Below are 26,959 nucleotides of genomic sequence, written 5' to 3'. Positions count from 1 at the left end.
GACGAAGTTGCGGGCAACGGCTAGTCACCTATAACTACTACTACTTCAATGTTACACAGATTTCCAATCGAGCAGGTTTCTTAAAATTAAAATTGCATCAGGTGTGGAACTCCGCAAAACGGACTCCAAAAACCAAACAAATTAAAAAGAAACCTCAATAACCTGGAATTCGAAGTTATTAATTACTATTCAAACTGGCTGGCTAGCAAGTTCGCTGGGTTGTCTCCACACCTGAATGATGCTGGCCGGCAACACGCAGTTCGCATTTGACTTTCGAACGAGGTTGCCGGCGCGCGCGAAAAACAAAGCATCGAAATTTACCGCCATTTTACGAGCACGTTTGACGTTCGCGAGCAACAGAAAAACTAGAATTAATTATTTATTAAACAGAAATCGTGTGTGATTGAAAATAAAGTGATTTAAGTGCTAATTTTTGATGCGATTTTTCATCGTAATGCTGTGAAATAGTGTGTGTTATTAAAGAAAGTGTTATACTTAATTGGAATTAATAATGCATCTCCACAACGCATGCGTTGCATGCCTGGTTGTATTGGCTGTCATAATAGGTGAGTTTTTTTTAAATAATGCGAAATAGAAAAAGAAGATAAATTTAAAGGTGAACTACATGTGATTGATTACATTGATATAGTTTTTAAATGACCTTCTTCGAACTTGCCTATGAAATTATGTGTTCATGTAATTCAAATCGAAGGTACTTTGCAAGAATGCGTTCTCGACCTTAGTTATTAAAGTTGTAAATTTATGAATTTGACCGTCAATACATCAGTGTCAATATATATTAAAATCATAAAGCTACCGTATAATTCGTACTAATTAGATAAAAGCCATGGCTATGTTTTGTGCATCCGAATGATAAATACAAGTTATTCTATAGTGACTTTGTGTCCTATCTTTAAAGACCTTTTTTCTCATGGACGGAGATAACAAGCTGAAATTAACAACAATACTCAAGTCCAAAACTTTTTGAAGCTCTGCAAAATTAAGCTTCTAAGCTAATACCTACAGGCTTTTGAAAGTTTCTTGTCATACAAAAACTGTAGTATAAAACGTTTAAGTTCCACCAAGCGTCACCAAGGCCTAACTACCTTTGATGTTCAAGACAGGCTTTAAAGCACAAGTACCTAAAGCAAAAATTTTGAAAATCATTGATCATTCAGAATAACTTTTTTTTTTCATTATACTCGTTTAATAGCCTCGTAATCCCTGTCTTTTTTAATAGGCTCGTAGTGGCCTATGAAGAACAAACATAATATTTTGTTGGATGTGTAAGATGGCTCAGCGCACAATGCACGGGTCAGACTCGCGTTATGCCGGTTAAAAGTTGCTAAGTACACCGAGTACACGTTTCAACTCATTTTTATCGTCTCCATATATCCGTTGTTCTTGTCAAATTTATAAACAAAAACTTATTAACTGTCTTAAAAGTTTATTGCGAAAAACCGCCATTTAAAAAACAGGCCACTTCCCAAATGAAATCACAACCCTCCTTTTTAAAACTCGTAATGCATTCGATTCAAAGAAAATGTGTCCAAAATAATATTCACTTTAAACCCTACTGACCACTAATAAGTGTTAAATTGGCTGGTTAACTATAAACGATACCTATATTCGACGTAATACTTTCGCGGGGAGAAAGTGGTTACCAATTAGTTGAAGATCCGGCGTTTATGAAGCAGGTTGCGTTCGCGAGTTTGTAAACAAAATCATAATAACACTCTCGGTTTTCACATACTTATGTATTTTTATAACACGCATGCTACTGTCTAGTTGACAAAATCTATTCGCAGAAGCTCTAGAAATTCAACAATTGGCATGGATAAAGTCAATGTGACTATAAAAAAGTGGCAGAAGAGAAGTGTGGCCCTGCCTGTGGGACATAAGATAGTAATTTTTTTTCAAACTTTTTTACTGACTGCTTATTGTTGAGGCATAAATATCTATACAGCCATATGATAGCGTCAAATATCTTAAAGTCACTCCTTTATTTTACTGGCGAACTGGTGATGTATACATTTTAAGTTTAAAAAAATATGTTTACCGATAGGACTCTTATAAACTCTTATCTTATAGTTAGTGACATAAAGATATTTTTGACGTCTTGGAAACGTCCATACATTGACTGCACTTGCATTGCTGTCCAAACTATACATTCGTGTCAAATTTCTAGTCAATCTGATCAATCACTACATGTGGGTGAAATTCAACATGCAAAATTTGACCTTCAGCAAACTAACATATTATGTTAATCATAAGTAAGTAAATAGTAAGAGCCTTGGTGGCCTAGTGGTTTGACCTATCGCCTCTCAAACAGAGGGTCGTGGATTCAAACCCCGGCTCGCACCTCTGAGTTTTTCAATATTCATGTGCGGAGTTACATTTGAAATTTACCACGAGCTTTGCGGTGAAGGAAAACATCGTGAGGAAACCTGCACAAACCTGCGAAGCAATTCAATGGTGCGTGTGAAGTTCCCAAAACAGACTGGGCCCGCGTGGGAACTATGGCCCAAGCCCTCTTGTTCTGAGCTGTGCCCAGCAGTGGGACGTATATAGGCTGGGATGATGAAGTAAGTAAATAAAAGCTTTTAAAAAACAACCATGCCGTTAGCATGCAGTAAGGCCAGTAAGCAATTACGATGTCCTTTGGAAGATTCAACAACGGAAGCGACTCGCGTTTCGACCTGGATCTTTGATAACCCCTCTGAAAACCTTATCTTATACCTGTAAACGAGCAATTATTGTATATTTATTTATCGAACCACTTAAAAAAAGCTTTATCTAAAATATTGTTGGGAGTCAAATACTTAGATTGTTGCAAAGTTTTCGTTATTGTTGCCCACATCTTCGTCTCTGTCTCAATGGAACTTTGCTCTTTCTCACGATAAAAAGTAGCCCACGTGACGTACCTACCATTAATGAACGAATCACAACAAAATGTGAATGTCTAAAAAAATCGCCATGACAATTAAATTGTATTTACATAGGAAAGATTTTTAAATCAATTACAGTAAGTGCAGCAATTAGAGACTTCGCGATTAAGTGTGTTGGTGTGGCGAACGCGAGTTGAAACTGTGTTAACGCACCGATCGTGTTTGGTTGAATTGGAACCGTAACGGTAGTCAGTTCAGTCGCGTACGCATGTGATTTTATTAAACGCAAGGTCATCTTAAACCATGGGGCTAAAACCAACTAAACTTCGTACATCTTAACCTGAGTTTTAGGGTGAAATATGCGCACGTTTAAACCGCTAATTTAGACAAAACTTGTCATTGAAATAGTTAAAGACGCGGGGAAGAACACAATAGGTATAGTATGTAGAAGTGCTTATCCCAGAAAATTGCATAATTTTATGATTTAAATTCGGGTTTTGTTCCGCGTACCTTGATTTTAGAGAAGCTCGATATTTTCGGCACAGTTGCATGCGCCATGATCACGAGACAATTTTAGTAATGACCGCTATAGTCTAAAACATTAAATTGCATAATTCCCGCGGATTAGCAGTAAACGAATTTTTTGCGGACAACAGCTCGTAGATAAATGATAAAATATGATGTCCTCCATGTCGAGTCCGATAAAGGCGAACCTTTAAGTATATTTATTATATAGCCGAATACAGGGCGCGCGGTGTAATTGATCACTATTATTAGTGATATAATAAGGATACCACTGGACACTTGACACACATGTACAACCGGCCAGCCCATTCCGTGTCGTGCCCTTCGGAATACAAGGCAATACACCGTTAACTGCACCAGTACTCTACTTACGTGTTTGTCTGGCTTTTCTAGCCCTTTTATAATGTCCAGTTTTTTAAACAGCACGTCTTGAACCCGTCGTCGTGTTAACGTCTCAATTAACTATGGTTAACTCAGCAGTATGGTTAGCTACACGCATTGGGAACAGAATAACATTTCTCATAATATTTGATAAAAGATTTTTGCCATAAATTTCACTTTTAATACAAGTTTTTGCTGACTGTACTTTTTATTACTTATTCTGTGATTGTGATTGCATTACCATCCAAAGGACTCATATTCGTACGGTCAAGGAGTTTAATTCATTGGCCACCATGGAACCATTTCACAGTAAACGTCATAGTGACATCGCATTAATTAACAAGGAAAGTCGTAATGACTTTTCCTTTGAAAAGGTTCCATGGTGGGTGGAATTCCTTGACTGTACCAAGTTTCAAGTCGGTATCATGAACCATTGAACAGTTCCCTCCTGCGCAGATGATTCTGGTTGGATAATCAGGGCTTCGCCCGCGTGGAATTCGGTTATCGCGCGCTTTTCCTCGGGAACTGTGTATTTTCCGGGATAAAAAGTAGCCTTTGTCACTCTCTGGGCTATAAACTATCTCTATGCCAAAAATCACGTCAATCCGTCGCTCCGTTACGACGTGAAAGACGGACAAACATACAAAGACACAAACACATACACACTTTTACATTTATAATATTGATATGGATGACTTTCAGCTTAATCGGATGCTAGGAAGTGGTCGGAAAATGGTTGTAAAATATTGAAAGCACGACTTATAAGAACGTTGCAAGGGGAGTTTTGTGAACATCCAAGTAGGGCTAGTAAAACCAGCTATTTATGCCTAGCCGTGTGCATAGCATACTGCTGCACGCATACTCGTTCTACAACCAAATATATAACTATACCAAGCCAAGGTACACGCGCGCACGAGGCGAGACGAAGTTTTAACACTATGTTTATATGATAGAGGAAACTTGCAGGCATGTCACCTAATGGAACGCAATCACCATTGTTCTTGATCCAAATAACATAAGATAACATGGCTCGTTTTTGAAAGATCCTTGAGTTAACATAGGCACGGAAATATTTTCCATAGAATTTTGTCTGTAACTACATTTTGTTATATTTAAGAATTTATTTAAGAATAAAATGTCATGTCCAAAGAAGCAATACCTAAATAAGGCTTTGCGATTTTGGCAAATCTACAATATAAAGAAAATCTCAATCTTAATATTAGTTTTCTAGATTCAAGGGTTTATGCTAAGCGTTATAGTTAGCCAGTAAGGGCTTTTAGTGTATTAAGAATGAAACTGTAATTAAAGTCAGTATAGAGGTACTTCATTCATTTTGTTTTAACTAAACGCGCGGCAGATGTTAAATTTGATCATTGACCACTTTCCCTGCAAAGAAAGTTTTTTCGATTCTAGCGGCGTACTAATTTGCATAATTATTTGGGACATAACCGTCTACGAAACGTAGCTCTATGGAACCATTCAAATACATACCAATTCATGAATGAATCTTTTTGTCAGACATAAAGCGATGTCGGCTACAAATCAAAATTAAAGGTTAATTGCGTAAAAAGTAACAGAGATTCTTTAGACATTTTTTTTTAGGCTACTAGCACGTTTGGAAAGACACAGGTATTATTTAGTTGCCGCATTCACAGTGTTTACAGGGGGGGGGGAGGTATTATCTGCAGCTGGATTGTACACGGCTAAAAAGTAATTATAAGTACTTTTAATCCTAGCTGTCTGCAACGAACGTATTAAATAGTTTTGTCCCACCCTCTACCCAATTTTGCCAGGAACAGCCAATACTTATTATTTAATAATATCTTATAAATGATACACTTACGCATATTAAAGTGACCTTACTTACACCAGTTTAACAACTCCGGAATCGTTGCCTTGAGTGTCGTAACCGGACAGTCCTCGAGTGCGTATTTTGACCAGTTTAATTGAAACTGTAATTATAATGAAGGGTGTTTCATTTAAGGTCTAATGTCTGCCTGCGCTTTGTTCTCGTATAACTAATTGGCTATAGATTTTTCTTGGTCCTCAACAAACAAACTCACACACACACGAAAACTTTGCAATTTTTAACCGAGTCTCCGTTTCAGCTTGGGCAGAAATTAGTATTTCTGTTTGTAATATAGTTATTGCATGTCGGCATCCAACTGTCAATCTGTCTATTTTCCTCTGAAACAGGTCGCATTTCTCAATCGATGTTCATGAATTTTTGTGAGCAGGTTTGATTAACCACATGGATTTTTATCATTCAGTTTTTTTTCAATTTTTTTTTAAAATACACGCGCTGTCTACAGCTCTACAGCTCGTTGAATTCAGATAGTCTTGCTAGGAGTTTTTTTTCTACAGAACGGTGTAAAATTAACCTTTAAATCGACCAAATTGAAAAAAGTTCATGATTCAAGCCCGATACAAAAAATTCTACGTTAAAAAAAATCAAAACGATGGTCTCGAATCATGGTCGCTGTGGTGTATACTATCAATTTAAGCGTAAATTGTATTCGCAATCTTGGCTTCAATAAAACACAGACTTTAATACCGGTATCGGTATACCGATACCGGTTCTATTATAATAAAAACTTCTCCAACAACAACGACTGTGCCGTTGCAAGTATTATATGACTCGATTCCTATTTATTACATCGATCACTACATAACCTCACGAGCCTTCCCCGGTCAAGCGTGAACGATGAAAACCACCGATTGTATTGTAATTGCAAATCCCACACTTCCACCTCATACGTGGCTAAATAATAATGTAAAACCGCGGCCGTTCGTAAATGAGGGTAATACAAGTTGATAGTTAAATATCTGAAAACCTGTAAGTAGTTTGTTCAGAATCGATAGTAGGATCAATTGTTACAATATTGCATTTAAGCCAGGTTGCGGTATTTTTTAATTCTACTTTTACTGTGCCCAGTCTAAAAGTTTACAAATGAAACATACGCCAATTTAGGGGCTGATTCACCATCCATTGATTAGCGTTAACCGACGGTTAAATGTGATGCAGTATCCGTCTATTCGAACAAAACAAATACTCGTAGTGACGGCATCGCACTTAACCGCCAGTAAACACTAATCAATGGATGGTGAAACAGCCCCTTAATATCTTACTTGCAAGGTTGCATCTTATTTCGGTAATTGAATAGGTTTTGGCCGTTTTTTTTCAGTTTCATTTGGTTAAAAAAACGGTAAAGTGCAACTGACAAGCACAAATTAAGAGTGTGCCTATTATATTAAATCACCTCTAGAGTTTATTCATCGTGCCTTCAGCATAGAAGACGTAATACCAGTACTTTCTGCTTTACATTGTTACGAGTATAGACATTCAAATAAATCACATCCGATTTGGATTAGCCCACGAAGGATTCGTACCTTACCGACATATGAACATATCACGTTTCTTGTATGAGAACCCTCTGACTGATAGGTAGTACTAAAACAATAATATGGACGCAGACAGACAAACAACGCAGGATTATTAATAGGGCTCCGTCGGACACACTTTGTATAAGGAACCCTGAAAAAATAAATAATATAAAAATAATTTTATTCGCACTTCGTTGCATCAAATGTATTAATAATCAATAAATATAAATTAATTGACTACATAATCATGATTGAAGACATTATAATGTTGTAATAGTTATTTGTGCAACAAGAGAGCAAAGTTATTTTTTGTTGCGAGTGTTGATTTTGAATCCCGAGTAAGCGAAGGATTCTTCTAATTTATTATAAATGTTATTAAACCTTTCAATATGATTTTATTGAGATTTCTATTACGTACACATAAATTAATAGATTTGTTACAAATTCATTCAATTTGACAAACATTTATTTCAACTGTCGAGGCAGTATACGCAATTCTTTTATAAAAAAAACAAGAGAAGCGGCTTTTGTGCAACGAGAACGAGTTTGCACACTTTTTTAAGAGAGCGGGAAAATTTACATTTTGGAAATATTTCGTTGTCATTTAATTTATTAGGTAACGATATATTTTGAATATCATAAATTTAATTTAAGATTGTAAAAACACATTTGATCCTATCTCTCGCTTTTTTGTGTTGAAGTGAAAGTGACAGATCAAAGTAAAGCTCAAATACTAGGAATTCAGTCAGTAGACCCAGCACTGTAGGTACTTAGCATTTAAAATAATAATTAAAAAGTTACTTTGTTTCACGGAGTGAGCAAAAGGCGATTTTGGTCACTGATTCGAAACCTGCCTGTTTGAGGTGCTGAGGTGAAAAAGTAATATTTTTATTGCTACCAAGTCTTAGTAAGCAGAAACTGTAAATAATGTTGGTTAATACTTTACAATTTAAAAATAATTGCCATTTTTCAACACCATTAGACACAAAACATCAACAAATTAAGAATTGAACTTGATACCTGGTACTCAGCACTGAACTGTTTTCTTTCTTGAAAGTTATTAGTCTGTCTATATCGATATCGGACAAGACTTAGCTTCTCCAGACAAGACACAAGACATGACTTGTTTTTCATTGCATGCCTTACACTTTCTTAAGATCCCGATTTGGCACCATCATGCAGGTGTTGGCTAATTTCCAAACTGTATGTTTATCCAATAAAGTCAATGTCAAAAGTGTTTGCTGTACTATTGTGGAATTTCACTTATATTTACTTCGCACGATTGTGAAAGTGTCACTTGATATTTACGCGGCAATAACAAGTGTACAAATTCGTCGCACCTACATACGTGCCAATTGGTCAAATATGTAGCTAGAAAATAAGTTTTTAGTTCTATGTTTATTGTTTAAATATTATTTTCCAAACAAGTCTGTTAACTTACCACTTAGTATTAACTAAGTAAGGAATTATATTTTTTAGGGTTACGTACCTACCTCAAAGGAAAAAAAGAGAACCATAAGTATAGAATCACTTAATTAATTAAATTGTCCCTCTACGAGTATCTGTCTGTCAAGATCCTTTCTTTAGAGAACATATCCGTGTATTACATATAATTAATATCAAGTCTGCAGTTATAGCTGCAAAAAATAAATTTCTACTAGTACAGTTCAGGTTCAGTAACCATTGAACCCAATTTAAAGTTTTAGACCATCATTCGACGTAGAATTCTTTAACCACACTGCTGGACATAGGCCTCCCCCAAGGCTCTCCACTCAGACCGGTCTTGTGCTTTCCGCATCCACCGCGAAAATTAGGATAATATTGAAGATATTTCCGGCGGATGTAAACTGAAAAAAGAGCAAAAATTTCACGGTTATTTGGCTTCCAAAAGTTATGCACGCCTCTTGGAATGAGGAAAACTCGGATTACATGCATTTATGACCAAATAAATATTAAACCGATTTCCACTTTCTTGAAAAATAAGTCTTCGAAAAATTCTAATTACTAAGGGGCTGTTTCACCATCCATTGATTAGTGTTAACTGGCGGTTAGGTGTGATGCCGTCTCTATTTGTTTTGTTCGAATACACGGAAACGGCATCACATTTAACCGTCAGTTAACACTAATCAATGGATGGTGAAACAGCCCCTAAATCTACTAAGCTGGACAATAAATATATTGGTCTTTTCTCGTTTACGCTTGTATGCGTATCACGCTTTTAACCCACATTAGTTCTTTGGGTGTTGCCAATCACGCCTAAAGCCCAAGTCTTCTCGCTTCTCAATTTTTCAATTGTTTATTTGTACACTTATCACTTACCTAGTTGTTGTGAAAGCTGTAAATGATATTAGTCGCTGAGTCGTCGCAATGATTTCGAAGGTGCGATGCCCAAGGTTATCATCATTAAAGTCAACAGTTAACGCGGAATGATTAGCACTTAGCTCTCTGTTTGGTTATTTTGCACCTGTCACTGTTGCTTTCGTTTTGTCTTAAAAGTTTAGTGAAGATTTCTAAATACATCAAGTCATATGAAATTATTTCGCTAGTTTTAAGAAGAGTGTACACATCTTAAGTGATACACATTGAAAGAAATTAGTATGTATGCCTACGAATAATTAGTAAGTATGCAGAAAGTATCTCCATCGCTCGTTGCGTGACTCTGAGCCTCCCCGAGATACCAATAGTCAAGGACCACGTCTCAAACGTGGTAAAACTACTGTACTGAAAATGTAAATGTCCTTGTGTTTGACAGAGTAATATCTAATAGAAGAGACTCTGCTGTCACCTCTATTGATAATTCAATGCTATAAATTAAAGACCGCAGCTACTAGAAAAGTGACCAGCACTATAAGCGTCTGCTGAATAAATTTTTGAGCAGTTCTTGAACGTACCAAATCACTTTACAGTTAATTGACCAGGAGCTCGAGCACTAAAATTAAACGTCTCGCTTCAAGCACGCACCGTGACATGATCAATTTCTTTTCCATATAACCGCTATTAACACTGACCTAGACAAACTGTTAAACTGTCACCTGTCATTTCACAGCCTGCTTCTTGCGCTCCAATAAGTTCGTTTAGTGTATATTAAACACGTTTCTCTACAATTGCTTCCCATGAAACCAATTATAGGAAAGTATATAAGGTTTACAAACTTATGTGAACACGCTTACACTAAATAAGAACAAGGTGTTTTAAAATAAGTTCATAACATTTTTTTAAATACAGTTGATTACAGGAAAGATTTTCCATCCGAAATTTGGAGAAAACGTAATATAAACAGGAGGTTCGGCTTCTGTTACATAAGTTCTGTATTAGATCTTTTTCGTTAAAAAAATGCCGAAAACTAAACTAAAATAACGTATTTTTTTCTATTTCCGTTAGGTAACTTTGACAGATGACTTATTATGTGAGAAACTTTTTGGTTATATCGGAAAATAAATCTTTTCATACGTAATCTATAATCGATTTCGTATCAGATAATTATGCACGCTTCGTTGTGCCAGATATTGGTGCTGGCGAATGTATAGTGACAATCATTTTTAATTCACAAACTTGAAGAATAACATTGATATGATACAATGAGAGACGACAAACAAAACTTCAAATTCAGCAATACATGCAGGTAATGTAAAATTGCCAGAAAGCGAGTGAAATTGTTAAGCAAACACAATCCTAATATGTATTTTATAAACTCAACTTTACAACATGCATCTTTGAATAAAATACACATTTCGTATAATATTTTTATTCTGCTCATAAATATTAAGAGCATATTTATCTCTGCAGAAGAATGTGTTTTGAATTATGCATGTAATGTACGTTTTCACCTTCAAAAGTAAAATTTACGGGTTCAAGAACTCTGAGGGCCCAAGATTTTTATATATATTTTTTTATTCGACTGGATGGCAAACGAGCAAGTGAAAACGCTCCAGCATGGCTACTACGAAACTCGAAACTCGAAGTTCGTGTCGTGCGGTCCCTCTGACACTTATACTATTTAATACGAGAGCGAGAGGGACGGTACGATACGAACTTCGAGTTTCGAGTTTCGTAGTAGCCTCTTTAACGCCTTACATTTTCTTGGCACAATTTTACACTCTACGTAATTACGTATTGGTTTCTCACAATTTTAAAAATACCCAGTGATTCGTATGTACAGTCACCAACAACAATATTTGCCACAAACTTTGGCAAATATCTGACATGGCTCCTTTTCAAGGTGAGCTCGACGGAAAGCCAAACGTGAACTGCGCGCCAGCGTTCTTGCTACTCGGCTACTCGACGCGACGTCAACGTCAAAAAACTACCCTTGTCTTCATCACAATTATTGTTAGAAGTAGAGTTGCACACTACACTAACCACATCACTGACTAAATTACTTTACTACCGTGCTCTAACTGTTTGCCTGTAAAACCAGTGTGACAGACGACAGACGGATATTGACGGAGATGGGACACGTGTTTGACAGCAATAGGGTTCCGTGTGGACCCTTTTGATATGGAAGCATGAAAATTAAATACTCTTGTGAACGATCATTCGAGTGAACCATCTGATGTTACCATTTATGTACACATGACACCGTATCATATCATGACAGTAATAGGAATGTGTCAGAAGGAGTCTCAAACGGAATGTAAATCGCGTAGGTACATGACACGCGACTGCGACGGTTGGTTACAAAACGTGCTATAGTCTTATACTTTTCTACACAAATAATAGAGGTCTATACCTCTATATAAACCCCCTTGCAAAAAAACGGGCACCTATGGTTTTTCAGATTTTTAGGCATTGAAGCTTAGAAAGCAAGCTTTCATGCACATAAAATACAAAAACCATAGGTGCCAGTTTTTTTGCAAGAGGGTTTATATGCCTCAGAGTCTGTCTGTTGTGACTGTCAAAATTTTTATTCTAACCCGGCTTACATAATCTTGATATTTCTGCTTTAAGAAAATAATTCATTATTTTATGTTTAATTCAACCTCCTACCATCCTCAAAATGGAAAATGTTATAAGATTATGTTAGAATTAAAATGTTAGAAGTATATTCAATGCCAATCTGGTCAAAATGGTCTAAAAGTCGATGCGTCTGGACTGTACGTAAATGGGGCATGGGCACTGACGAAGGTCATCAAATTTACCAAGGGACTACTAAAGTCATCAACTTCAACTCAACATCAACTTTCACACATTACTATAATGTATGTTGATCCAGCTTGAAGTCTCAAGTATAATTTAATATCTGGAAAATTTAAATAAATATCTAAGTATCAACATCGTTTAATCAGTGTACAACAAGTGTTGTCAGCCTTATTTTTTTTAATTTGCCGCGGTTTGTCTTGGACAGCTTTCGTTGGCCAGAGTCTATCTTTGCCTGGCACGTTGCTATTACGTTCATGGTATGATAGGCTGTAATGTGTAGAGATTTTTAGAAGTCTAATCACAAACACCGAATTAGTTGCCAGTTTTGATAGCTACATATTATTATTAATCTGTGGTTTTGATCCCGCACTCACGTCATAACCTTCAAATTTCGCCTGGAGCACAAAACCGTGTGAACTCACCGCTGCTTTCTGTGAATACTAAAGTCCTATGATTTAACGGTGTCACGGTTACCACTGTTGACATTGCTGAACTCTACGTTAGCTCTTAACGTCAGTTAGAGCCTGGCTTTACTGCACTTACATATCAAGGCCTGTGGAGCTACTACGAAATTCGAAAAACGAAGTTCGTATCGTACCGTCTCTCTCACTCTCGTATTTAATAATATACTGAGCGGCAAAAAATCTGGCCCTCAAATGTATGCAGAATCGGTAATTTTGTAAGAAGGGTGGGCCAAATTTTGTGCCGCTGACTCAGCGCGACGGCAAGATACAAAGTTCGAATTTTGCACTTCGTATTGTTTCAATAAGAAGTTGCAATCCAACTGTTGAAGTCTTTCAAGCCAAGCTTCTATTAATGGATTACCTGGCACTAAAATTGCACCTATTGATTTGGAATCAGCTGTTTGCAATTTATGCCGTACCATCGCTAAACACATTTGTGGTTCATACAAAAAAAGGTTGAGTATCGCTGGTCAAGGCACTTTTTTAACCTATTTCTATTTTTGCCAAAAATGCATGAATAGAAAACGATTTAATATTGTGTATAATTATGAGCAGTATTTATAATTATAAATACTATAATGAAGTGGAGAGATTGTGAGTGAAGAGCCTCGGGGAGGCCTACCTATGTCCAGCAGTGGACGTCTTTCGGCTGACATGATAATGACTATAATGAAATAATTATAACAAATTTAGAACCTTTTTAAACTTATATACCGTACATAACTAAGTTAATTTTAATTTTTGACTATTTTTTAAACAAACTTAAATTTAATAACTAATATAATATCGGTTAATTGCAGTCTGCCTGCCTAATTGCTGACTGGGAGTAGCAGTTTGCGCACCACATAAATGCCCCTGCGGCATTGAGGTCGACGCGTTGGGACACCACGGCCTTTCGTGCTCTCAATGACATTATCCGTCGCTCTCTTGCCACCGTCAATGTGCCAGCGCTACTGGAGCCACCGGGCATCGCAAGGGATGATGGCAAGAGACCAGACGGAATGTCATTGATTCCGCGGAAATTGGGTCGTGTGCTGGTGTGGGACGCTACTTGCGCAGACACACTTGCTCCCTCCCACATCCGCGGAACAGCAAATCAAGCTGGTGCAGCAGCAGAGGCGGCGGAAAAACTAAAAGTAAACAAATACAAAAGTCTCGGCCCTGAATACAACTTTGTTCCATTCGTGAAGAATTGTCTAAACGACTTTTTGATACCACAGGGGCAGAATAGCTGGCAGTTTCCTCGCACAACGTTTCAGCATTGCTATATAGCGAGGAAATGCTGTCAGCATCTTTGGGTCCATGCCGCGGGGGGTTCCATTTACCAATTTTTTCTAGGTTATAGTTTAGTTATTAGTTACTTTTATTTTACTTTTAGTTATAATTTTAACTTAGTTTAGTATATCATGTATAATGAAGTTTGTATTTTAAATAAAGCAATCGATTGATATTGAAGCCGTGGTGGCCTAGTGGTTTGACCTATCGCCTCTCAAGTAGAGGGTCGTGGACTCGTGGGTTCAAACCCCGGCTCGCACCTCTGAGTTTTTCGAAATTCATGTGCGGAGTTACATTTGAAATTTACCACGAGATTTGCGGTGAAGGAAAACATCGTGAGGAAACATGGTGCGTGTGAAGTTCCCAATCCGCACTGGGCCCGCGTGGGAACCATGGCCCAAGCCCTCTTGTTCCGAGAGGAGGCCTGTGCCCAGCAGTGGGACGTATATAGGCTGGGAAGGAATCGATTGATATAATTATACAAATCTATTGTGAATAATGTTTTTCATTGTGTCAGATAAGTTCGTGTTTTATCTTGCTTGCTCAATCAGCTTCAGTAAACTTCGGTAAGCTAGTTGAGAACATGATAAATACGAACTTTTCCGACAAAATTCGATGCCAAAACATTATTCACTACCACTGTACCTTCAGTATTATAGAGTTGCACGAAAAAAGATAATTAGAAATTTCCACAAAGCTACTGACATAAACTAATTGCCAATAAACCTAATTAAACCAATGCGTTCCATGTAATTTAATTTATGTTTGAACATAAAATTCAGGGCTTAGCCCACGAGTATTTATCGTAGACATAAAACTTTCATCTCTGTCGCACTCGCCTACTGGATAGGAAAGGACGGCCCTCAGGGTATACTTTATTTACAACTTGTTTATAAGTCCCACTCAGATTTAACACGTGACCTAGAACAAGTGTGAGCTAAATACAGCAGCAGGGCTACAACGAAACTCGAAGTATATATTGTCGATGGGAATAAGGAAGTGCCGTTTGAGTTTAATTAATGACCTCTTATTGAAGTCAAAAGGCAACACCTTGTAAAATAAAGTAGGGTTAGTGACCGGAAGTAAACGAGTGAGACTTGAAGACTAAATAAGCTTCGACTTATAAAACAGTAGCGTGGAGTGAAAATGTTTGGTAGGCAATCCGGAGAGTGATAATGATAAGCCCTGAGTGAGGTAGGTAAGGTATATATCTTATATCAATGCAACGCCTTATTGCTAGTGTAGAAGAGCTTTGCCATACTAGCACTAGTTTTACAGTGTATAACGGTAACAATGTACTTGCAAAGTGTCAAATTAAAGTGTTTGAAACTGACAAACCTTGTCGTACTGCGACTGTACTTGTGCAGGTTGATTGGTTAGTTGCGCCAGCTTGTAAGTACCTACTAGGTAAGCGGGAAGAGTTCCTTTACTATAGATAAGTATTTTGATTATTAATTTGTATGTGCAATATTTGACATTTCAATAATAAAATAAATATGGCAGCCCGCTGGTAATCGTTTTGTTACGGTGCCACGCCACTGCACATGGTGTTCACTCATTTGCACGCACACATATTATATGCAAACAGACTTTAATCCGCCTCACTTTGCTGTTCGCGGCACTCCGTCTTTACTTTTTATTTGCTTTGAGGTCGGTAACATCTCTCATGCTCAAACTAGTTGGCGCCCAAATATTAAGGTCGCCATCGTTTTTCTTTTATTTTTAAATGCAACCGCTTTGTCATGATTCGTTATAGGTATTCACTTTCACGTCCGTTGAGTGAAAGGTTAAATAAAGACTGATCTGGATTTTAAAGTCTAGATATTGAATCTAAAAAAAAACACTTTTTAGAAATTATTGACCAACTTTTTGCGATAGTTAGTAACAGACAGTCAGACATTTTCTTCCGCTGTTAGCCAGTAAAAGCAAGTTTTTTTTTCAATTAGATTGAAATAGAAAAATGCATTTATCAACATTGCATCATTTTCTTTAGAAGCACTGGGCGTCTACGGATGTTAACGCAATAGTTAATATAAATGATAAATTGTAGTGAATAATTATGTTGTTCAATTTAAACTGTTACTACACGGTTACTACGAACCAAGCGATGCTTTGAAATAGAACAATTCACCTGTATTTAATCTGATGATAAGTGCAGATGAGGATGAAGATGTAGCACACTATAGTAAGCAAGCCAACGAGACGAGATATACTCCATCCTTCTCAGGTGCATCATTATTAGTATCTCGCTCTCTTTCTCTTTCATGTCATAATTTATCTCATCTCGTTAGCTATATGCTATATGCTTTACTATAGTACCTAAAAGGACTACCTTACCGCTAAATCCAACAAGTTTAGCGTTCTTCCATTACTGAATAAGCTAATTGCTTTGTCTTTTGCAACGGTATTTGCTAACTTCATTATGCATTATTCTCTATTTCTAACTTAGGTAAGTAATTTACCTACTTTTAGCCCATGCTTGTTCCATGTTCCGTTAGTTGAATGTCCATCTTAATAACAAATAGTTTAACCAAACAGTGCGAATGAACATCGGAAACTTAAGCTTTGTTTCCACCAGAGATGTGCGAGAATGTGTGGCGAGGAGTGTGTTTTTTAACCAATAGAAACGCTTCATTAACCTATCCTCGCACAGCACAGCTGACTGGAACGAGGATAAGGTAAATGAACCTTTTCTATTGGTGCATGAAAACACATTCCTCACAACACATCCTCGCACATCTCTGATGACAAAGCAGACTGGACTTTAGATCAGCTTCATTTAATTCTATAGTATCTCTATGTTAGTATAGTAAGTGGGAGGACTTAAATATGAAGCGTACGGCTCTTGTCGTTACTGCGCGTGTTCCTTTATTTCGTTCCTCTTGGTTACCATATCTCCCGAAGTAACACTCTACCTACGTATAACAAACTAAAGTGACTAAAGGGAATTTTGGGTTTAGTTTGGGTTTATGGACCGGAAGGTGAATGACTGATTGATTGACTGACTGACAGACTATATTATAGTCTAGAGTAGTAGTAATAGTTCAATTGTATCTATATTGATACAGCTAAATCCACTTTCAGCTGTCGGACTGAGTTGTAATAAAAATACATATAATGTACCTAGATAGAATTACAATGAAAACAAGGTCAACAAAATGTACAGCCAGCAAAAAACTTAAACCAGTTAAAATGTTTTTTTTTTTACTAAAAATAATATTTAATTGAACTGACGGAGGACACATGCGCGATCTTAAGGAGATAGTCGTAACCGGCGCATGCGTCGATAAGTTATTAAGATAGCTGGCACGCGACTCTGAATAACTGTCATTTTTATTATACGCGTCGGTATTATAAAATTATAAATGAATGATAATTATAACAAGTTGTTGCCTACAGTAGCAACTCAGTGAGAATCGAGTTGTGACGGTACATACAATGCTACTGCTACCTACCTATTTGTGTTGTACCAGTGACAATGTAAAAAGTTAACGACAAACAACATAACTATGTAATATTATGTTACCCTGTATAATATACGGATACAAAGGACCGGTCAAACTGGACAATAATAACATTCATAACGTTACGAAAGCTGCATTACATTAAAATGCAAAACACTTTCTATTTTCCTTCTGTAGCTCGAGCTAATTTCCAAGGCACTTGAAAGATAGATTAGATTTGTATTTACACATCAAAAAGCCGCTTATTGAAATGTTCGAAACAGTCTAGGGACAGAAAGTAACAATAAGATTTTTTTATGAGTATACATACATACGTAGTTTTAAAAAAGTAATTTCCATCATTGCCATAAAAGCATTTACCTTAACAGCATGTCAATCCAATGAGGCCACAGACTGGAGGCTAGTGGGAACGGGGCATGCAGGTCGCCACGTCCATATACTACGAAGTGCAAAATTCGAGCTTCGTATCTTGCCGTCCCGCTCATGCTTATATTATTTAAAATACGAGAGTGAGAGCGACAAACTTCGATTTTCGAATTTCGTAGTAGCCCCTCTGGTACCACGAAACTTACTTAGTGCGCCCGGTAATAAGCTACGCCCGTCATACAGCTTGCGACAGTTTTTATTCCGAGAGGTTATCATAATATTACTTATCAATTCTCTCGGCGAATAGACTGTAGTAGATGGACTGGCAATATCGTGAGAGTTCCTCGCAACCGTTGGATGCAAGTGGCAAGTTGCCATTCATTGTGGCGAAAGGGGAGACGTTTGTTGACAGTGAACGACTCACGGCAATGCTCGATGACAATAGTTAATAGCTTAGTTAGTTACCTTCTCATAAACCTTTAACCTAATTCCTCTAACACTATAATCCTGCCAACCGCAACAGAATGTCGCCAAATTAACGACAATTGTTGTCATTACCAGTCATTAACCCGAGCGGGCGCGTCATTAAATAAATCGGTGTTAGATGGTTATCGCTTACGTGTTACACCCTATTTATTGTCTGCTACGTAACATTACTTCGGTTCCATTCATTGTAGTAGTGGTTAACGACTTAAATCCAATTACCTCCTTTAATTAGAGTGACTTCTAAAAACAGTAAGCTTTTGGGATGTCGAAAGACCAACCGTGGAATTAAGTTCTTTGGGACGAAGGGTTAATTTTTACCTTTTTTGTCCAGCACTGGAAGGTGCCAAATATTTAGTAACTTTTATTGCCAATTTAGATTCTAAATAATTTACTGAATCAGGCGTTACTTTGCGGAGGTCCATATCAATGAACTTGAAGGTCGCGGGTGAGCAAAGTAATTGTTTAAGTTCATTAATTTAAGTTCTGGAAAGCTAGGTAGGGCTAGCCTTGTTTTATCGGTATACTTGGTAATTCGGTGTTACTACTTTATCATCTTACACAGATCTCACTATGAGGAAATGCAAGCTATAAAATCGATGGAAGCTGTCAGTTTTGATGCTTCAAATTGGGTTAGTAGCGATTTAATTGCTTACATTTCACCATTGTGAGCACAGCGTAAGATTATAAGTGAGGGCCCAATTGCATAACAAATTACTAGCTAATAGTATTAGCGATTTTGTATTGAAATTCCCTAATACTTTTGCTTGTAATTTGTTATGCAGTTGGGCCCAGTATTACCGAATTACTAAGTATCACCCACCAATAAGCCAAGGTTTGCAAAATAATATAGGAAATTTACCATAAGTTTTATGGTGAAGGAAAACATCCTGCACACACCGCTGTAAAAAAACTCAGGGCCCGTGTTCTTTAAAATAAAGAATGAGAAATTAGTGATGATAAGTGATTTCAACAGATGGTTGGGTGAGTTTGACTGAACATCCACGTAATGTTTTCAAAAAAGTCTTTAATCGTGGTTGACAATGTTCTCATACATTCATCCAACGTTCATGTAGGTACTGTAATACTGTGCCAAAGACGTGGCTAAATTTTTAATCATTTTTTTTGCTAAAAAATCTTTGTAGGGTTGGTCTGTTGAATTATCCCTGTCATTGCTTAACAATACCGGATTAATTTTAAACTACATTGTAACTATTTGCATTCATTACACCAGGGCATCTGAGCGTTTTCACACTAGCGTTTTTTTCTGCGCGTAAACGCTCGTTTTTGGCATACGAGCTTACACGCGCGCTACATTAAATCGAACCGCACATGTGCGCGCGTACACGCGCTTTAAAAACGAGCTTATACGCGCGTATAAAACGCTAGTCTGAAACCCCCCATAGACGTAATCGCATCTTACATTGTATTTACGAGTACATCGCACATAAATTACTAAACCTTCGGCTTCGTAGCAATTTAACAGCTATAAATTTAAACTTGGCTTAATATAATGCTATCGCTTTTAAATATTTACGTTGATTTTTATTAGCTATAAACAACATCTTATTAGCTGTAATGAAACACCATTCACATGATAAATCTTACTATAATCGCTTCTTTACATTTAGATCCTTCTCTAATATAAGAACAAATAAAAAATCAATGGTCGCGTGTAGTCTGATCATTTGGACCTCGAAACGGAACGGACTCTGCCGATTTTGCTGTGTTTAGGGCTCTCTACCTCAAAAGCAAAACAATAGCATCCCAATAGGATCACTTCGTTGTTTATCAGGAAGTTTTTTTTTCCGTAACATGTTGGAAGAATCAACTTGAAATTCATATCGAATAGTTAGTCAGCTGAAAAACTCAAAATAAACAAATACAAAGGTCTCGGCCCTGAATACAACTTTGTTCCATTCGGGGTTGCGACCTTAGGTCCGTGGGGGCCCAGCGCAAAAATTCATTATAAAAAATTATATCGAAACGACTATCGGATACAACAGGTGACCGAAGACCTGGCCGCTTCCTCGTACAACATATTATCAGTACCTATTGTTGTACAGCTCTATACAGCGAGGAAATGCTGCCAGCATCTTTGGGTTCATGCCGCGGGGGATACTTTTTCATTTTTGTTTCTAGTTATATAGTTTAGTTATTAGTTTGCTTTTAAGTAATATTTTAAATTAGTTTTATTCATTAATAGTCAGTATGCAATCCCTTGTAGCAGAGACCAAATCTGTACGGAATGGAATCCTCATTGTGCGAATACGACTTCACTTAAGCGGTTATTTTTTCATATTGTACTTACATACCCAATTTCCAGGGCATGGGAAGATTAAAGAAAACTTTGATGAAAAAAAAAACGAATACAAGTTTGTCATCGATATCTATGTATAGACTGCATGTTTCTTACATAAAAACGGCGCACAAAATTAGTTCACAGCGCAGTTTTGTGAACGTTTCACCATAGTTTGTTGACGTCCGTGACAGGGGTTATGTCAAAGTAACATTGATGATTGATACCGCGCGTTTTGTTCCAAACAGCTTAGTCTAGTGCCTTCATTGACATCTATGTACTAGACTGCATTCTTACATCAAAACGGCGCACAAAAATAGTTCACAGCGCGGTTTTGTGAACAGTTCACTATAGTCTGTTGACGTCCGTGACAGCGGTTGTGTCAACGTAATATTTGTGATTGATGCGCCGCGCGTTTTGTTCCAAACAGCCAGCCTAGTGCCGTAAGGTACATAGATGTCAATGAAGTTTGTCAAAAATAGATTACATAAATAGCAGTTAGAACCACATTGATTTCTATCACGGACGTAGCTGTTCATAAACACACACACAAACATCACGCCTGTATTCCCAAATTGGGTAGGCAGAGCACATGAAACGTTATGGCTTCGGAGCCACATTTAGCAATTTTAGGTTTTAAGTTTGACAAAAACGGTACAATAATTCATATTTCCCAAAAAAATAGTTTTCCAAGCCATACCTCACTCGTGTCGCAAGTCTCTGAGAAAGTTTTAACTCGGCTGTGAAAGATTTTCCCGTTTCCCTGACTAACAATAGTCAATATTTACAACTAGAGAGCTCGGGAACAAAGAACAGTGAAAGCAATTGGCAATACGTATATAATTTCTAGTTAGCTGACCGCTTTCAAGATGAAAGGAAAATGTATAGTTGAATGTCCTCTGCCTGCCTAAGGTGTTTTTGAATTACAATCACTGCTAATTATCATTAGAGGTTAACTATCGACAAAGCTTTGAATTTTAACAGAATCTCCTTTGTAGGGTTCCAGTTGACATTGGTAGGATTAGTATCGAAAAATAACAAAATACTCCTGACGAAAAGCCTGATGTTCATGATTTTTCTTTAAGTAACGGAGATATGGAGATTAAGGATGCAGGACAGAAAAAAAAGATAGAGAATAAAGAAAGAAAGAGGGAAAAAAACAAGACGCTTAAAACAGCCAAATATAAAATTCAGATTTGGGTCATTGATGCAATTGCAGTTGCGAATGCTCCGAATCTTTGAATAAAACTTATAAAACGAATAGGTACAATGGAGATTGGTGATTTGGGCAGAATTGAAACAGGAGCCCATGAGGTCGATCACCGATGGACTGGCACGACCAAATCTGTCTCCAAATTCCCTGTGTTAGTAGTGCTAACTTAGCACTCGACAAGCTGTCTATAGTAAGGAAAAGAATCGCGAAGACAGCAATCGCAGTGATGAACGGCACGTCCTGACCACGACCACTTGTCAAGAGTGTCTAGTGTACAAGAAGGGGATTTATTATTGTAAGGACAATATTATTAGGCTCAGGGAAGAGGACAGAGCTTATCGTAGTTAGCTTCTCTTCACATGGAAAAGTTTGCTGATTGCATAATTTCGCTTATGTAAATTCTAATGTAATTTAATAATGAATCAAGAGGTGAAACTAAGCTAATCGAAGTTATTTTGAGAAGGTCCATTATACAAGAACCAATACCAATAACATTTTTACTACTTGACCATGTCACACCACATGTAATTGATTTTAGTTTAGTTGCTTCGTCAGTGAAACGTTCACAGTTGACTTCAACTTTCACTATTGGGTAATTATTTGAGGTGTAAGATAAATGTTACAGAAATAAAAACACACATTTTGATGTGGTCTGTTTTATTTTGAACATAAGATATGTACCGATAAGATGCTTTATATTATAAGAGATCGATAAAGTTTATTTTGGTTAAAAAAAGCAAAAATCCAATTTTAATGGTAACGAAAAATGAGCATCGAGACCACGAAAAAGAACATTTTGTTTATTTGAAAATCTATAATTGTACTATTTGAATGAAAATCCGATCATAATGAGAAAACGAATAAGCATTATTTATTAATCAGGTATCAACAGAAATAGACAATCGATATCTATATAAAAAAAATTTAAACTTGACCACGAAAATGACGACTTCAAATTGTCATTTTTGTAACCTTTTAAATACTATCTAGAAATTACTTAATTAAAGTAAGATTAATAACTTCAACTCACAAACCAAAACAGTTTTCAATACCTTCCCCCCCGTGCAGGTCTACGGTAAACCAGAACGAAATTATGTTACAACGAAACAACACAACAAAATGCTCCTCTAAATGACGAAGTTTTCTTTTAATATTTAGATATATACATTTCACACGTACATTCAGGGCAAAATAATTCTTGAACCTCTCGCCAGTTAACAAAATTGGCGACGCACTGGTCATAATTCCTATAACCACACCTGGAGCAAATGTTGTTGACGGTCAACCATTCTTCGTTTAAATCAATTAAATCAATAACGGCATAAACGATTACACTGTAAAAAGCAGAAAATTCTACAAAAAGTGTTCTGTATTTTTCTACTTGTAGGGAAAATCATCTTTTTCGTGGTCTTTAATCAGTTTCGTGGCCCATAGGACCACGAAAATGATGACCACGAAATTGAAAAGCTCTTACTTTCGCGGCTCTGCAGTAAATATCCTATAGGTTTGAAGCAAATGAAATCAATATTGAATAACTTAACTGCAAATGACACAGCACCAGTAAAACATTATATTTATTTACCCAATACTTACCAAGTCGCAACCGTAACGAAAATGACGCTCGATCTTTGACGCAAATCTAACTGAACCTTTATTACATTAATTATAGATAAATAATTATGACTTGCGATAAACATTATACGTTATATTGACGCAGTCTATTTTCAAAGTTGCTTATAGTTAAAAAAAGGATTTACAGGAGGTTTGACCTCTTTTTTTGTTTAAATATACTTAATAAGTGTGGCTACGAAAATGATGGTGTATTTTGGAACAACGGGAAATGTAGAAAAAATAGTCTTATCAATGTCGTAATTTTTTTATGTTTGCATGCATGGTATATCATATTATGAACATTCAATCCATGTTTTAAACAGCAAGTTTTTCTATACCTTGTATTTTTTACAATACTACAAAGTAATCAGGGATAATCCGAACCTGACCACGTAACTGACTTTTGTGCAGAAAATTTAAGTTATTGTGGAAAAAAAGATAAAATAGAATAAAATGTATTTACCACAAGTTTCAGTGATAATATCCTAAGCAACTTAAAAACAATAAACGATATATTTCTAATTTTATAACTGAAAATTTGAGTCTGAACACAATTGAACCTCTCGAAATAATAACCCTATTAGAGGATTGCGTTAACACATTTGTCTGCAGGATGACAGATTATTCTATATAGTAAGAAGTAATTATTTAGTTTGCGAAAAGTTTCTTAATATGTGTCGCAATTAGATACATTGATGCTTAAATGAATGCATACCATTGAACTCAGCCTGGTTTAAACCAAAATGCCCTCAGTGACAAACGACCATTCAAGCATGGTGAATTAGATTATTGTATGTAATCAGTAATGTATCACCAACCAGAAATATAATAAAAAAAATATTGCTCAGAAATTTTCCTCTAAGCAGGTAAACACGAAACGAAAAATTTGGTAAAAAAATTACTTGTATCCTGAAGGGATAAATTGGAGGTGAAAGTTTTACCTAAATATTCGATAGTTTCATGTTAGAATTCCGGTTTTTTTACTCTTTTCGATGACAAAGATGTACTTCGCCAAAGATTTAAATTCTGCGCGGACGAAGGCTACGATTCCGATACCATTCAGTATTCAATTCACACGCTACCACTTTCTCTATCAAGACTGATCATTCTTGTTTATATAGCTAGATTGTGAGTTATAATTAAAACAACATCCGACGTAAATAACTGCAATGAGCTGCGTGATCTCGCCTTCTAGTCTCACCCACTGTCTCGCCACTCTCTGTTAAGGTCTTACTATCTTATGCGACAGGATATACAGGTGGAAAAATCGAATGCCACATGGATGGCAACTACCTTAAGTATTGTAAATAACACATTTTGTGTAAGGGAGACTTTCCTTCGTTTTTTAAAAACAATAAAAACTGCATTTAAGGATTTATGAAAAATCGCTTGCCTCAGTCGAGACTCGAACCGGTCAAATGTGACAAAAAATAATGTGCTGTATTTTATGATGCAGATCGAAAGGGTTACTGATAAGGTTCATTTTCTCTAAATAACAAATACAATCAGAATAACGGAAGGCCATGAAAACTAACAATTACCTTTTAAATTTGATTTCACCCGTCACGTGAATTAAGACGTAATCCCTGGAATACAAGCAAAATAAAGACGTTTAAATGACATGATAATGATGAGCTACACTTATGTTTACTTATCACTTTAGTTGCGATTACTAATGCCACTTTAGTAACCTACTTCCTTTGATAGGAAAATTGCATCAATTATTCTCTAGTCATCATAGTAGCTAGGATAGGTAAATTTTTAAAAATGGAACATTTTAACGAACCGTTTTTGTTTTTCTAAGTGCAATCTTTTTAATTTAAAACAAATAATGCCCGACTTGTTGAACGCATTCTTTTCTTTTTTTCGAATTGTGTTTATTCCATTTTCGAATATTAGAGCTACTATTTTACGTTATAAATTGAAATTGTGACTTGCAAGTGCGTTTACATTATAAATGGCTGACGATTATCAAGAACAGTTCGATTTAATAGAAGCGTACTTTGTTAATGCAAAAAATGTAACACGAGCACTCCAGTGGTACGCGGAACAATATCCAAACAGGCAAATACCATCCAGGTTCGTCTTGCAACGAATGGTTAAACTTAAAACGCCATGGAAGACTTGAGAGCCGCCTTCGGCGACTACAACAGCCGATTGGTTATTCCGATTTTGATTTAAGTGTCTTAACATATTTTGAAGCCTACCCGAAAGCATCGAGCAGAGAAGCCGCTGAAATACTTGGTTCTAATCATACTCGTGTGCTAAGCGTGCTCAAAAAATACAAGTATAAATGTTACCGTGAAGGTATCTAATGAGCCCAAACTCGATGGGGTTATTCGTTTTATTACAGAGTCTTATGGTTACCTTCCAGCTCCATCATCAGATCAGTTCATGTCATAATAATAATATTACATTGTCATTTTATTCACACATGCACGCAAAGTTTCATCTCAATCAAAATCGGGAAGTGGTCAAATTTAGTTAATACTTACACACTACATACTAACATACATACTCATATGGCAAGTTAAATAAATGCTTGTGAAATGTAAAATGCATCTACCCGTATTAGTTTGAGTGAAAATTGCGAAAATTAAAACATTTAATTTTAACATGTAAAATTACTTATCAAGTATCAAGCAATTGCGGACACGCTATAACTATCGGTGTTTGCAGTAAAGGTTGATAACCTTGCGGAGAGCGCAGAGCGATACGTCCGTTCCTTGGAGAGCCCGGCGCTTTCTGAGTCGTAACTATTAACGGCGCGCGTTATATAATCGATTTAGGACCCAAGTTTTAGAAAATTGTCAAAATAAATGAGCTATTATTAAGCGCTGAAAAAAATATACAGACTAAACATTTCCTGTAGATTTTAATAAAATTGTTTTATTGGCAAATACATCACAACAAATGAGATAAAAATGATGAAGTAGACCGATTTAGATTTTGAAGGATGGTATTGAATAATAATAATAATATTTTTGATACATATGATGACCCTATGTCTTAAAAGACTATATTTCCTATTATAAAATACTTGAAGTTACACTGTTGTGGTGGGTTATAATGGAAATATTTCACATGAAAGACAGCTCTGACGCGTATTTTTGTAAAACCTCACTAACAAAATGATTTGGCAAAAAAAAATCGCTGACGGAATTAAATGAAAATTACCGCTATACATCAGAGTAAGAGTTTATCTATATGTTACATTAGTTTTTTCCTTAAAAAACGTAAGCATTTAGACATTAATAAGGCATTTGAAAAACCTCAAAATCGCTGAATGGGCAATTTTTCGTTTGCACGCTCTTAAGTTTAAAAGTGTATGCTTGTGTTTAAAACAATAAATCTTTTTTTAAATAGGGATGTTTTACTTCCAGTTGTAAGCACCAGAACCGATGGGAAACCAAACCCACTATATAGTAGGCAGTTATTGCTGTAGGTACCAACCACAACCACTGGGA

At 36.4% G+C, this 26,959-nt stretch overlaps 1 protein-coding gene across 2 annotated transcripts in view; it reads left to right on the top strand.

The window, feature by feature from the left end:
• The first annotated feature begins 259 nt into the window (after positions 1-259).
• mtg (mind the gap) overlaps positions 260-26,959 on the top strand; it is a 99,875-nt gene continuing 73,175 nt past the window's right edge. For both annotated transcript variants that reach the window (XM_074103550.1, XM_074103549.1), the window contains exon 1: positions 260-566. In XM_074103550.1, coding sequence (XP_073959651.1) covers positions 512-566 — 55 coding nt within the window. In that variant the 5' untranslated portion in view covers positions 260-511. The remainder of the gene's footprint in view (positions 567-26,959) is intronic.

The sequence above is a fragment of the Choristoneura fumiferana genome, chromosome 20, assembly GCF_025370935.1.
Source record: "Choristoneura fumiferana chromosome 20, NRCan_CFum_1, whole genome shotgun sequence".
Lineage (NCBI taxonomy): Eukaryota > Metazoa > Arthropoda > Insecta > Lepidoptera > Tortricidae > Choristoneura > Choristoneura fumiferana.
Note: the sequence above shows the minus strand (reverse complement) of the source record. Positions and strands in the feature narration are given on the sequence as shown.